This window comes from Colias eurytheme, chromosome 7 (genome assembly GCF_061535395.1).
Source record: "Colias eurytheme isolate Ceu_HAF_F1 chromosome 7, ilColEury1 Martin Lab GWU primary, whole genome shotgun sequence".
NCBI classification, from domain to species: Eukaryota; Metazoa; Arthropoda; class Insecta; order Lepidoptera; family Pieridae; genus Colias; species Colias eurytheme.
In genome coordinates, this window is record NC_142986.1 from 2757121 (window position 1) to 2773008 (window position 15888).

At 32.8% G+C, this 15888-nt stretch overlaps 1 protein-coding gene across 2 annotated transcripts; it reads right to left on the reverse strand.

Moving 5' to 3' along the window:
• Positions 1–6641: 6641 nt before the first annotated feature.
• LOC149906924 (uncharacterized) lies at positions 6642–15234 on the reverse strand. 2 transcript variants are annotated; one of them, XM_090103973.1, is made up of 9 exons: positions 14920–15234; positions 14520–14739; positions 13895–14105; positions 12330–12686; positions 12016–12201; positions 9086–9204; positions 8410–8574; positions 8014–8184; positions 6642–7295 (listed from the first exon to the last, which is right to left on the reverse strand). In XM_090103973.1, the coding sequence occupies exons 2-9, from the start codon at positions 14709–14711 to the stop codon at positions 7005–7007; spliced, it is 1692 nt and encodes a 563-aa protein (XP_089960099.1). In that variant the 5' UTR covers positions 14712–14739; positions 14920–15234; the 3' UTR covers positions 6642–7004. The 2 variants fall into 2 exon arrangements, with proteins under 2 accessions (XP_089960099.1, XP_089960098.1); XM_090103972.1 differs by having other exon boundaries at positions 6643–7295; positions 14924–15234.
• Positions 15235–15888: the final 654 nt, after the last annotated feature.

Consider the following 15888-nt stretch of genomic DNA (forward strand, 5'->3'; position numbering starts at 1 on the left):
TCTTAGTCCTTGTTACCTAAAAATATTTTGGATGTAATGTTTATTTTAATCTATTTCTTTTCTTCTTTTTTTTCTCGTTGGCTTTGTATGTACCTCTAATGTATTTTTTTTTTATTTTTATTCTTTGTTTTTTATTTGCTGTATTTGCTTATATTGCTGGTAGTATTGGTATTGGTATTACTGGTTTAGCTTATTTTGTGCTTATAACTATAAGTAATTGTAACTAGTTACTTTTTTATGTCTAACTGCAGTGCAAATAGTGATATCTTTTATTCGGCATCTTCAAATAGTAGTAGCGATGAAAATAGTTTTTGTAGTACTTCCTTTCCCTCCCTTGAAAAAACCCTTTTTTCCCATTTCCATGATTGTCTTAAAAATTTAAATATTGTGCATATTAATGCTCAAAGTATCCCAGCACATTTCCCTGACCTTCTTTCATCTTTTGATTCAAAAGTTATCAGCGCAATTCTGGTTTCAGAATCGTGGCTAAAACCTTGCCTATCATCATCCTCATATTCCTTGCCTGGGTATAATTTAATCCGCAACGATAGAGTGGGCCGTGGTGGGGGAGGTGTCGCCATTTATCTTTCTGACTGCATTCCCTTCTCTATAGTTAGTATGTCGCCACAACCCCCACCTGCGGACGCCGCTGAGCACCTCATCATAGAGATTAGCGTAAACTCAACTAAATTACTACTCGGAGTATTCTACAGTCCTTCTCTCAATGTAAATTATTTCTCGTCCTTAGAAACTATCCTAGAAAATGCATCTTCTATTTACAAGCACATAATCTGTATGGGAGATTTCAATACTTGCATGTTAAAAAATGATACTCGATCTAAAAAACTACAAACCTTGGTAGATGCTTGCAACCTCCACTTGCTCCCTCTTAATGCTACGCACATTATCCCAAATTGTATACCTTCCTTACTCGACCTCATCCTTACCTCTTCTCCTACATATGTTGTTAAGCATGGTCAGTGTGCTGCGGATGCTTTTTCAAACCATGACCTTCTTTACCTATCCTTTCGACTCCGCCTTCCTAAACTAAAGCATAAAATTCTGATGCAGCGTAATTTTGGTGGAATGGATATAAATTGTCTCCGCAATGATGCTTCAAAAATCGATTGGGATGTTTTACTGAAGGCTGAATCTGTTGAAGATAAAGTCTCAATATTTAACAATTTTATGGTTAATTTATATGATGTTCACGCTCCTATAAGACCAGTCAAAATTAAACACCTTCCTGCTCCCTGGCTCACTGACGATTTAAAAGCTCTTCTGCATAAGAAGAATATGTCCAAGGCTCGTTATAAGATGAAGCCGTCAGATAGCAATCGAGACAAATACAAAATAATCCGTAATAAATGTAACACAGCTTGTAGAGATGCACAAAGGCGTCACATACACACCTCTGTTGAAAACGGTGATCCTGCCAGGCTCTGGAAATTTCTGAAATCATTGGGAGTGGGTAAGGATAGTAATTGTAAGTTATCTAAAGATATTTCTCTAGAATCATTAAACCAGCACTTTACTTCAGTCTGTTCTTTGGATGTAAATATAAAAACTAAAACCTTAAGCTATTTATCTTCTTTGCCCCCTCCTAATTTCCCACCATTTAATTTTCGTTCTTTCTCTGTCACTGAAGTTGAGAAAACTGTATTGTCCATTACCTCAAACTCTGTCGGTGTGGATGGCATTAGTCGTAAAATGATCGTTCCAATCCTAGACATAGTCATTCCTATCATAACCCACATCCTTAATTCCTCTATCTCATCTAGTGTTTTTCCTCATATGTGGAAAAAGGCTAATGTTATCCCTCTTCCTAAAATAAATACTCCTAACTCCTTATCGGACTATCGGCCTATTTCTATCCTACCCTTTCTCTCCAAAATCCTAGAACGCCTTATCCAACAACAGCTCAGTCTCTTTCTTAATAAAAATTCCCTCCTCGATCCCTTTCAATCCGGTTTCCGCCCCGGTCATAGTACGACTACTGCTCTTCTTAAAATCACAGATGACATACGCTGGGGTATGGACAACAGGATGCTCACAGTCCTTATACTTTTAGATTTTAGTAATGCCTTCAATACAGTGGATTTTGATTTATTGTTAGGCATGCTTCGTTCCATAAACCTATCTCCCAATGTTCTTGGATGGTTTCAGAGTTACTTGGCTGGCCGCCAGCAACGTATTCTTGTTGATAATTCTTTTTCAACCTGGCGCAACATATCTGCTGGCGTGCCACAAGGTGGTGTGCTCTCTCCAATTCTGTTTGCTGTATTTATTAATTTTTTAACTCCTCACCTAACTTCCCTTTATCATCTTTATGCAGACGACCTTCAAATATATACACAGTCGCCTTTAGCTGATATTAACACTGCCATTAATGATATAAACAACAATCTAAATAAGGTGTATGATTGGAGTGTATCCCATGGTCTCAAATTAAACCCATTAAAATCACAAGCCATCATTATTGGTAGTCAGAGTCTGGTGGCTAGAATCAACTGGACTACCTTACCACCTATCTATATTGATGGCGTCGTCGTGCCTTACCGCAAATATGTTAAAAACTTGGGCTTATATATGGACGAAACTCTGTCATGGTCAGTGCAGTTAAAAAACATCAGTAAAAAAATATTTTGGACAGCATCTAGTTTAAGAAGGCTGCGCAATTTTTTGCCTATTCCCACCAAAGTTATGCTTGCTCAGACCTTAATGCTGCCCATTCTGGACTATGCTGATGTGTGTTTTTCCAACCTAACCCAGGAGCAACTCGATAAAATCGAACGTTTGCAGAACCTTGCCCTGCGTTTCGTTTTTGGGTTGAGAAAATTTGACCATGTCTCAGCATTTCGGAAGCAACTTAAATGGCTACCCATCCGCCACCGCCGCAATGCTCATGCCCTCTCGCTCCTATACTGCATACTATTTGATCCTCGTATTCCTTGCTATTTAAAAGATAACTTTGAATTTTTATCTGCCAGGAGTTTGAACCTACGTTCTAATGATAACCTAATGCTAAGTGTTCCTGTTCACTCAACTAAATTTTATAACGCTTCTTTTACTGTTAAAGCTGTGCAACTTTGGAATGATCTACCCACCAGCATTAGGAAAGCTCAATCGCTTGAGTCTTTTAAAAATATGGTAAAGAATCATTATTTGCAAACCTGCTAATTTTCTGTGCTGTTTTTCTTTTTGTGTTTTATTTTTAGTGTTTTTGATATTGTTTGTTTTTTTTTTGTTTATTTTGATTTGAATGTTTTTGTATTAATTTATTTGCTTTATGTGTACACTATCTTCCCATATTTGCAACTGTATATTTCATGCTTGGTACTGGTTGCTTGGAAGAAATTGCTGTTTAGCAATAAAGCCGCCAATTGCTTCTGATATCCTTGTATTGTAAAATTAAAAATTTGTGTGCAATAAAGAATATATAACTATAACTATAACTATAACAATATAATATATTTTTGTATAATTATTATTATCTTACACATAATGCATAATAAGGCCAATTCGATCCGTGCCGGTGCGACTTTTATATTAGTTTTTTCGAAGTATTTGAGCAAAAAATATGTTTAATCTGCAATATAAAAATAATAATACTAGATATCTATTAGTAGATTCATATTTTACTTAATAATAATCGAAGGACTGATTTGTAATAAATACATTAGGTACCTATATTATTATTATGTTTCTATGTCCGAAACTGATAGCGAAACGCCCCTGTATTCGGGTAATTTTTTTTTTCAATGAGCCATACGTATGTATAGACTATAGATCTTTTTCAAGATTAGATACTTAATAGGTACCTATAAAATATGCAATAGCAAATTTGAATCTATAGCACATATTACGAAATAGTTACTACCCTTTGTTATTAAGTTTTTTTATAAATATTTTGCGACTAACATGCGACCCGGATATTCGAACTTAAAATTATTTATCTTCAACAATTCATTGCCCCCTAAAGATTAAAAAATATGACGGCTAGAAAGTACCTACAGATAAGATAAAATAATAATAACGATATAATTCGTTTCAATGTTTTTTAGTCACAGAATTTTGCGATAAAGTGCTAAATTTTAATACAACATAATTTAATATTTGTATTACTTTGCGAGCAGTTTTTATTATCAACAAAATATGCCGATGTTTATGTATACTGTAAAATATGTTTATATACAGCAGATATGGGGAAATTTGTGTATGCCAACTTCAGTAGATCATTTGATTGTAAGTATCAAACTCAAACTCAAACATTCATTTATTCAATTAGACTACTATTTAGTAGCACTTTCGAATCGTCATTACATAAGTATTTTTAACATTAAATTTACCACCGATTCGGAAAGCAGTATCTATCATCTATGGAGAAGAATCGGCAAGAAACTCCATAGTTCGTATCGGGTAAGTACACTATGAGAATATACAGGACTACAGGTTTGATAATAATTACAGCAGTCATACTATTATATTTTGATTTAAATTTTCATTAACAATAATTCTGGTATAGCTTTTAATGGCTTTGGAATTACCACGAAATAAAAGCATCCACTTTAAATAATTTTAACTTAGGCGACCATTGTTTCCATAAATTTTAACAGCTATGCTACTTTTTTTAATATATAGTACCTACGATACGAATATAAGCAGCGATTTTTTTAACTAAAATTGGATGTGAGTCTTTCAAAAAAATTAAACACATTATTACTTATAAAAATTATCTTTTTAATAAAAGGCAGGTTACAAAAACATTACATAACATAATAACAATAATCATTTTTATAAAGATCCATTATATGGATTAAACAAGCACCAATAAAAACACTTTAATAAATTACGTATTATATGATATGTTTTATTTAACTCCATATAAAGAGATAATCATTTTTTTTAACAAGCGTTAATAATCAAGGAAAAAGAAGATGCATTTTTACACTATTGCCAATTAAAATAGAACAATAGCTCATTTTAAATATAAAAATATTTAATTAGGAAATTATGCAAAATACAATTAAAGCAAATACACGAAAACATGTTTAGAACGACGGAGATTCTTAAATATTATAAACCATTATTATTTATGCCAATACTTCAATAACCGTATTTTTATACAAAACTATGATATTCCGATTTATTAGATATTTAAATATTATAATCATACATTGTTCTTCGATATATTTAAGGTATTTAAAAATATGCTTAAAGCTAAAATGTATTCAAAATAACATCAGGCTTAACCCTAATTTTAAAAGAATAATTATTATAGACTAGTATACTTTTAAGGCACTTTGTAAAACTAAAGTAAATGTAAAAAATTAATAACAAATCCAAGTATACCTCAACCGATAAAAAATATATTTCTAGCTTATAATAGTAGCATAATAACCTTTATATTACATGCAAATATATTCTTCAGTGTAAATAGATATTTTGAATGATAAAAAATAAGAAAGACGTGTGGCACTCGGGGACTGCCGCGGTAAAGCTATTGCATGCTATGCCTTCAAGCCACACCTCCGCGCCCGTCGGAGTGGGGAGCGTGAGGTTTTTTGATTTTTCGTTACGGAATTTCTCGTTTCGGTTCTCGCGCTCAAGGCCCGCGATAGAAGCTATGCAATAGCTTAAAATTTTGATTAAAATTGACTTGGATCCCTTCTGAGTTCACCTAATCAATTTTCTTTATAATTTAATACATATTTTGTAACCACTGTACCAAAGAGAGTAAAATGTATGATGTGTATTTTTGAAAAATATTATATAGAAAAATACTAAACAAGTTATATATAGATACTGAAGCAGCAGTGATAGAATATTCTAAAAGATTTTTTTTAATACATATAAAGTGTTTACCATAATTTCCTTGAATTAGTACAACAATATTTATTAAAAGTCCAAACTCAAAGGATCTCTTTCCCTTTTATATTATTGAACGTGAAAAAAAAGAAGTCAATATCAAGTTTATATTATTGATTTGTCAGTAATTCATATTTTTAATCGATCTCTTAGAAATGATGTATTAACTACATTTGAATTGGATAGAAAATTACTATTTCAGTCTTTTGTCATAATACGTTGTGTTGTCTGTAAATGCATTTTAAAAAAATAATCAAAAATAGTCAAAAATAGTCAAAAATGTTGCATATAGTTGCGTTCAGCGAAGTAATAATACAGGGATAGTTTTCAATGACCGGCCAAATTTTCAGAAATTGTTCAGAATCGATAACATTATCGATCTAATGAAAAAAAAAAGACGTGTGGCACTCGAGGACTGCCGCGGTAAAGCTATTGCATAGCATGCCTTCAAGCCACACCTCCGCGCCCGTCGGAGTGGGGAGCGTGAGGTTTTTCTTAACGGAATTTCTCGATTCGGTCCCCACGCTCAAGGCCCGCGATAGAAGCTATGCAATAGCTTAAAAACGTTTTTTTTAATTAGATTTCATTCCTGTCCGCCACTAAAAAGCGAACGTGTGAACATTACAAAAGCACAATTCAGTTCAACAACCTAGATAGGTATAAGTTAGCACACACATAAATTTGGCGATGCGCGCACGCACACAAGTGCATTGAATTAAGCTTATCACGTGTTTACGATTTAGGAAATTTTTTGAGACATTTTCAAATGAATGCTATTATTATTTATTTATTTTTTATTCGACAATAATATTTCAAATGTACCTTTGGTTTAATATCTAGATCTTAATTTTAAATTTTGGCTGGTCATTGAAAACTAACCCTGTAGACAGCTTTTATTTTACGTAAAAGATTGTAAAATAAACGTTAAAGAATTATGTATAAAATTAATCGTAAATTATGCAATGACAAACTAATAAGTGCTTAATACATAGTACATCTTAGTTTTTACATAGATATATTAATAATTTCCATACAAAAAGGTGATGACACGATTAATTCTAATTCTGTTTTTGTTCTTTATTCGAATCTTCATAATTTGTCATAAAAAAGCTGCATATATAATCTGTGCTCCTTAACTAGCAATACTTGGCCTTCAGATCTTTCCTCAATATTTTTCCCCCCGGATTTTTCGGGATCGCATCGACGAATTGCACTTCTTTTATATTCTTAAATGCTACGACTTGTTTGTTCACGAATTCGAGTATTTCTTTCGGGTCCAATGTTTGTTTCGGCTGAGTTACTATGAAGGCTTTTGGCGCTTCTCCCGTAATATCGTCTTTGATTCCTATGACTGCACAATCTAGAACTTTCGGATGCATTCGGAGTATTGTTTCTAGTTCCGCTGGTGGCACTTGGAAACCTTTTACCTGCAATTTCATATTAATATTATTAGTTAGTATGGTAGAAGGATATTTGGAACGGTGTTTAGGACATCGGTTAAAAGAGCTCGGAGTTTATTATCTACTAGCTGTGCCTCGCGGTTTTACCCGCATTGCTCTGTGATGATATATAGCCTTCCTGGATAAATGGGCTATCTACCACCGAAAGAATTTTTCAAATCGGATAAGTAGTTCCTGAGATTAGCGCGTTCAAACAAAAAAACAAACAAACTCTTCAGCTTTATAATATTAGTATAGATATTATAGATGTAAATAATGTGCAGATACTTAACTGCACATTATCTACACAATTATTCCGATTGATGAAGGAAAACATCATCAGGATCATCAGGAGAGCCAAAAGTTCGACATGTAACATCTGCATTATATGAAAACGCTAATGTTTATATATAAGAGCGGGTTACCAGTAGGTGGGTCACCTAATAAAGCGATCACCATGAGTAATATAATATAATATATTACTCATGGTTATATGAATATAATCCGGCAAAAAATCTTCTCAATTAAAGTAGTAAGTGAATTAGACTCTCTTTTTTGTTATTGCAATTAAGTTTTAATAAGTCTGTCCTTGTCTTAAAGATTAATAGTTGCAATATTATTACTCAAATAAAATACATATTTTATTAAAGTTTTATCAGGAAAAATGAAGTTAAAAATTGCGGAAAATATTTATAAAAAATAATACCTTTATTAATTCCTTAAGTCGGTCAGTAATATACAAGTATTTATCATCATCATATTTCCCAATATCACCAGTTTTGAACCACCCATCTTCTGTAAAAACTTCCTTATTAGCTGCGTCATTTTCATAGTAACCTTGCATCATTATTGGACCACGGAACCAGATTTCACCCTCCTGTTGAAAACAGTAAATATTTCGTTCAGAACTTGTTACATTCACTAATAATAAATTAGGCGAAATCTATACAATTAATTAAACAAAAAAAATGTGTGTAGTTACTCTTATGGTTAAATTTTGATTCGTTAGAATTGCTCTCCGCTCGGATTACAAAATAATATCTGTAAAAAATGTGAAAAACTTACAAGCGAGTAGTTTAAAAGTAACATAAAACAAACAAACCTCATTAGGACCCAAAGCTTCCTGTGTCTGCAAGTCGGCAATCTTGACTTCGCAACTCCCAAAAACATGGCCGACAGCAGCGTGGTTATTATCTCCCTTCTTACCTACCGAAATTCCTCCGTTTGTCTCAGTCAGTCCGTACCCTTGACGGAAGTTAATGTTCCTCTGAAAATATAGATTTATTTATTTAGAAAAAAATCATGGTACATAACGCATTTTGGTTGATATTATATATTTTTGCTGTTTTCGCATGGCAGATCAAAACTAAAATCATCGACAATTAAAAAAAAAATGTGTACCTTTACCATTATTTTGACATTACTCCTGAGTCCGGTTTGATAATGCTTGTATTAGAATCAAGATTAGAATATATCAGAAATACTCTTAACTTAAAACACTCAAATATTCGGACATAAGACAAGTTCCATAAAAAAAAAGACGGGTTGCACTCCGGGAGTGCCGGCAGAAGTGAAAACTTGATTATTAACGTTGAGCATGTTTGATATTTTGGAATGGTATCCGTCTTACACTTTTTCGATCAGGTCACGTGTCCTGACGCGAGTTTAAGATTTTATACCCATTACAGACAAAGTGCTCAACGCCGCAAAAGAAGTTTTCACTTCAAAAAAACGTACCAAACGAACACCAATGTTTTACCCGCATGCAGCATACCTACATTTTTCTTTAGCAGAGCCTCTGCGTCGCTTCTGGCCAAAGACGCCGCTCCACAAACAATAGTTTTTAACGATTGGACGTGTGCTGGAGTAACCGCAGAATGCTTACCTAGGAATATTACTGAAAAAGATTAAAATAAAAATTACTATGGGAGAAAACAATAAGAAATATTTTTGAATTGAAAATATTTTTATAAATGCAAAGGCAAAATACAAACACGCGCTATAATTTAATTATCTTATAAATAATGTGAATACGAAAGCTTAGAGGAAAAACACCTCATAAAAAACTATTAGTGAAGAAAAAGTGATTAAATTGTTATTAAAGTAAATGGGAATTTAAAATAACTAGCTTTCCACCCGCGTCGTCGCGTTTTCTAAAGCCTTGTTGTCTATTGGTTCTGGAAAGAGCACAAAGAGCCGTGTTAAAGGTTATGCTGCATCTCCCTATCCGCTACCCAACTGACTTGCTTTATAAGGAGATTGGATTGTTGAGCGTCAGAAAATTATTTATTCTCAATGTAGCATTACTAACCCATAAAAATATTCTCTCTTCAAGTGATCATAGCCCAGTCATATTAGGGGTTTCACCTCGGAATGAAAGATAATAAGCTGGAAATTGGTAAAAACCTTTGTTTTGGTACCCTAAATATTGTCTCAAAAGTCACAAATGCTATCGTGTCCGCGTCTTAAGATATTGAGGGTCAAAGGTCACAAAAAACGATTTTTCGCGAATATCTCGGTTCCTATTGCTTAAATGATATTTTCACCTATTATGAAAGTTGTAGAGTATAAAATTCTCTACAACTTTTGTCTAAACTTTTTTTTTATACGATCAACCGTTTTTGAAGTAGAGCGCGAAGAGTGCGCAGCGTACAGTCATATATGAGCTAATGCAGGGTCAAGCGTGAGTTACGGTTATCAGTACGTTGTATAAAGTCAATTATTGACAAAAAATTATAATTATTAAGCAATTATTCAATTATAGTATATTATTAATTCTGGATTATCTATTTTAGTTATATTTTAAAATAAAACGACATTATATATGTTTCCTTTAAAACGTGTAAATTTTTAAATACTTATATAACTGGAAATACTTGTCCCTACCCTATGATCATTTCTATTTATAGCCGATTTAAAAAAAGAAAAAAAAGTGTTACTAGAGCATTGGAGAAAATTACCAATTTGGATAAACTGGTGGAAGTATTTCAACAAGAAAACTGCCCCGTACAAACTTTATTTTAAAATGGAGTGCGCATCTTTTTGGCATTATATAATGCTCCAGAATCTGAGGACAACCTTGATTATTTCCGCTACACGCAATTCATCAAATTAACAAAACTAAATAAACCTGTACAATTGTCAACACTTCCACCAACAAGTGTAGCAGCCCGTCAACATATCAATCTCATAATATTATAAATGCGAAAGTAACTCTGTCTGTCTGTCTGTTACTCAATCACGCCTAAACTACTGAACCAATTTACATGAAATTTGGTATGGAGATATTTTGATACCCGAGAAAGGACATAGGCTACTTTTTATTGCGAAATATGTACCACGGGCGAAGCCGGGGCGGCCCGCTAGTGAAAAATAAAGATATATCTAAAATATATTTCCTTACTGTCTTTTTATTTTAAAATATAACTAAAATAGATAATCCAGAATTAATAATATACTATAGTTGAATAATTAAATATAATAATTAAGAATAAGTACAGAAATAATGGGCATTGCTTAATAATTATATTTTTTTTAATTATAACCGTAACTCACGCTTGACCCTGCATTAGCTCATATATGACTGTACGCTGCGCATTCTTCGCGCTCTACCGCAAAAACGGTTGATCGTATAAAAAAAAAGTTTAGACAAAAGTTGTAGATAATTTTATACTCTACAACTTTCATAATAGGTGAAAATATCATTTAAGCAATAGGAACCGAGATATTCGCGAAAAATCATTTTTTGTGACCTTTGACCTTCAATATCTTAAGACGCGGACACGATAGCATTTGTGACTTTTGAGACAATATTTAGGGTAACAAAACAAAGGTTTTTACCAATTTCCAGCTTATTATCTTTCATTCCGAGGTTGACCCCTTTTTTTACCTAATTTCACTGGGCAATCACGCTAACTTACTCAACAATAGAATATATAAAATTCCTTTACCTCAGGTTACTACCTCCTTTGCCAAACGATTTAGTCAATTCCTACACCCGCTTATATATAACCGCGTCAACCAGGCATTGCATTCTATTAGGCAGAGTGGTGTCGCAAAGGCCAAGAAAATTATTAAAAAATGGTTACTCTCTTTGTCTTTTCAACAAACGGAAAATTTGATTAGGTCTTTAATCTAACGCTCTTACTCACAAGTTTTACCCCATGCATCTCTTATTCAGCACACACACATATAAAAAGTATCTATTTATTTATATTTTATTCTGATATTTATTTGTTTTTTTTTTGTTCATTTAAGTTTTATCTAATGAAATAAAAAAGCATAAAGAATAAAATATGAATTGCAATTTATTCTTAAAACATTAATAAATCGACATTTCATTTACATCCTTGTCTAGTTTTGTTTGTTTCTTTATATTTTGTACTGATGCCCACAATACAGGCCACGAGTCTAGTGTGGGCATCTTGGTTAAAATGATGTATAGAGTATACTACATATTTACTGTGTTAACAGCCTTATTGTAATAAGTTCAACGAGATTGTATGCTAGATTTTTTGAATAAATATTTTTTACTTTTACAAAGACCTTCCTCGAAATTCGATATTGGAGAAAACGGAATGAAAATTTTGTTTTTGAGTTTATTGCGAAAAGACAGAAAGTCAGCGAGGAGCGTGTTGTATAAACTATAGTGATAAAATAATAATATATTTAAAATTATTAACTATGTAAACAGTAAAAAAATGCTTACTCATTGGTGGTACAGCATACATATGTTGTGCTCTGTGTCGCACAATTGTTTCCAAAAATACCTCAGGTTTGAAAGAGCTGAGCGTCACCAACTTCACTCCCACACACATTAGATTCAACATTAACGCGTTGAAACCAAATATATGGAAGAAGGGTAATATTCCTGGCAACACTGATTGGTAGTTTGCTGCAAAAAAATTACAGGAAATGAAATTATTATTTTTTTTTTTTTGAGGTCTGTTCCTTTTCTAGGAATTTTTTGCTAGTAATAGTTTTTTCAAGCAAAATAAATAAATTTTAAACTATTATATTTACCTGATGCCTCTTCTATCGCGACGATATTAGGATCCAGAATAGCTTTATTGAAGGACACAACAGATTTATGTGTACAAACAACTGCTTTAGGAAAACCAGTGGTGCCGCTAGAAAACGGCATGATGGCTACATCTTTGGGACTCCTTTTAACTGACTTCAAACAATCTATATCTACATTCAGATCATTGGCAAATTCGGCAAACTTTATCGTTCCTTCAGGAAGCGAATCATGGTCAATAAGAATAACTGGTAGATTCTTATTCATAGCACTTAGTGCTTCTGAAATATTCGCGTATGAAATTTTCGAGGCTACTATGGCTTTGCATTTTATTTGTTCCAATTGTCGTTTCAGTTCATCTGTTGAATAAAAAATTATAATAATTGATATTACTTAATTCATTCCAGAAATTGAATTCATAATATAATTACCATTCACTTGAACTATGAATCACACTCAATTTGGTAAAACCATCAAAACAAATTGAATAAATTTCATATAGAGCCTGCACCCTATATATGTGAAATAGGGTGCAGGCTCTGCCTAATGCAATTTAAAATTGATATACTACAGGCTGAACCTAATAAATTTAGCTAATAAATACTAAACCACATTTAATATAAGTTTTTCTTAACAATTATTGTAGATGTACTCTATATATTTGTTTTTTTAGCTAATCTTAAGTAGATTATGGGGAGGTATTACAAATAATTTAATCATACATTTTGCAGTGAATTGCTTATTTCAATGAGATAAGATTATAATATTTTATATGATATGATTTTATCATTTGTATCTCACTCAAGGTGTGGCAATTTTCAATTGAACCATCAATCAATTAATAATGTTTATTATTTTTATCAAACGGTAAACATTTGTACCTCGGTTCAAGAAACTGGATTGGCAACAACATTGAAATATAATCACTCTGAATTAACTGAATTTGTAGAAATTCCCTGTTTGTTATCCATAATGAATTTTGTTTATACAGTAGAACTCCAATTATCCGAATTAATGGGGACCGGGACCCATTCGGATAATCAAATATTCGGATAATCGGATTTAAAAAAAATTGTCGTTTCGATATTGCACTATTTTTTTATTAAATTAAATGAAAGAAACATGAAATTTTCACATGTTTTAAATATAAATAAAATGTACTTATGTACAAGTTTAGAAATAAAAATCATTGTTTTTTAAACATCTCCGTCAATGTAAGCTGTTTTGCGGTCTTCAACCGTTTTCGGGCAGCCAGGTCACGCATTCGCTTGACGCTTGACTGGACAATTTTTTGTGATTCGGATAATCGGCGATTCGGATAGTCGGAGTTCGGATAATTGGAGTTCTACTGTACACTACAAATGTTCCCAAAAAACATCAGTTTCCGATAAAAAAAAATGTTTAGGAAGGAAACCTATATGTACATTCGCAAAGTAAGTAAAAAATAATTTAGGAAGCTGTATATTCGCAATAGTAAAAATTTCATGCATGCAATCTAACACAATTTGGTGCAAGTAATATATTAGGTGTCTTAGCTTAAGAATTAGTGTAATAAGTTCAAACTCACGAGCATTATATGCCGGATTCATCATACTGATCACACATCCAGCTTCCAGAATACCCAATGTTATACAAGGGTATTCCGGAACATTTGGCAATATGATAGCAACTGTATCATCATTCTTTAGCTTTAATTTTGTTCGCAGAGATGCTGCAAATGTTATAGACATGCGGTATGTTTGTGCGTAAGTATATCCATGTCCAGTTGTGGCACATACCTAAAATCATGTTTAATATTTCAAAACTATCGGAAAAAAGACACACAAGCAATTTTATTTCTAATTGAACATGTTAGTCTGCTAGTCACTTTATAGAAAAACAATGTAGGATCTATATATTAATATGTATATAGAAAAAACTAATTATATATTATGTCCTTTTAAGGCTTAAAGAATTCAATAATATATTTTAGGAGGTAGGTAGGTAGATACCTAGTTAAACAGAAAAAATACAATTTGTTCTAAATTTAAAATTTTATACTTACTTACTTCAAATTAAATTGCAGTTATGAATTACATAAAATTACAATTTTTAAAGTTTTAATAGTCATACTAAAATTTGTTTATACAAGTTACTTATTAAGACATTGCAGAGATAGACAATTAACAGATGGTAAAAAAAAATAAACTTACTGTAAAAGTTTTGTCTGGCCATCTGTCCAAATTTTGCCACACAAATTCATTAACTGTGTAATTGGTATCCTCAACATTTTTAAACACTGATTTAAGTATTTTTGAATCTGTACTCTGCTGAAGTATTGAGGTAAAATAAATATTCCTTTTATTTATTGCTTGCGAAACTGTTCGTCTTAGTGTTGAAGCCATATTTACTAAATGTATTTTTAAGCAGCAGCTGTAGATAAAGAGAAAAACATATAATTAATTTCTCTACTTCAAAATAACTTCGTGCTTAAATATTTTTATTACTTCTGTTATAATATATTCATAGAACTCGTTTACGAATGACTGGTTTTTATTATTGTGATTGAACTCATTTCATTTAGAATATTTTAAATATGGCTAAAGAACTTACTTACTTGTCTTTTTGGTAGCTGCCTATTAGTCCTATATGCCCACACTCTACCTATCGAATTAGACTTTGTACTGGTGCTCAAATTAACATATTGTTTCTCTGATTGGCCTTGTTGTAAAAAAGAAATATACGTCCTATCTTCTAAACATTAACAATAGTTCTGTTTCACTTTTAACGTTATTAAATATATATATAAAAACAAATTCCAATAATAAAGATAATCAAATGATAAGAAAATAAACAAATGATAAGTAAAAAAAACTCCGTTTATCAACAACAAGTAGACAACAAGTAGGTACCCACTACCCACTCCAAATAGAAGTTAAACCGTAAACGTCAGTGAAGTGAAACTTGTCGTCTGTCAAGAAACGAAAACGTCATAATGGCTGGTTCACACTTTGATTAGTGCGAGTGCAGGTGATTAGTGCGAGTGCAGGTGTGTAGTGCGAGTAGTGTCCAATTCAACTGCGAGTGCAGGTGTTTAGTGCGAGTGCAGGACAATGGTGAAATTCGCGACGCTACACACCACGCTAAACACTAAACACTAAACACTCCTGTCCAGACGTGTTTAGGCAGGCACACTGCGAGTGAGGGGGAAGGGAGGACGCGCGGGACGTGGCTACTCGCAGTCCACTCGCAAAAAAATAGAATACGCTTCTATTCACTTTACTACACAGCCTACTAAACACTCGCACTAAACAGTCGCTGTCCACACGTAGTACTACTCATCACCTGCACTCGCACTAATCAAAGTGTGAACCAGCCAAAATTGTAGTATTTAAGTATAAGAGCGAGCGCGCACGAGCAACTTTGTCTCCGCAACGCGTATTTTGTCTCTCCCATCAATTTGTATGCGGAGTTGCGTCGCTACGTGCGCGCACTTTCATACTAGCCCATAGGTGGGAGAGACAAAATAGTTGCGGAGACAAAATAGTTGCGGAGACAAAGTTGCTCGTGCGCGCACTGTCT

Excerpts from the sequence above, each read along its gene's own strand:
- LOC149906924 (XM_090103973.1), bottom strand. The coding sequence starts at position 14,711 with ATGGCTTCAACACTAAGACGAACAGTTTCGCAAGCAATAAATAAAAGG. Across the intron at positions 8,575-9,085 it reads AGGCTCTGCTAAAGAAAAAT|AGGAACATTAACTTCCGTCA; the intron begins GTAGGTATGCTG and ends CTATATTTTCAG. Across the intron at positions 7,296-8,013 it reads GACTTAAGGAATTAATAAAG|GTAAAAGGTTTCCAAGTGCC; the intron begins GTATTATTTTTT and ends ATGAAATTGCAG.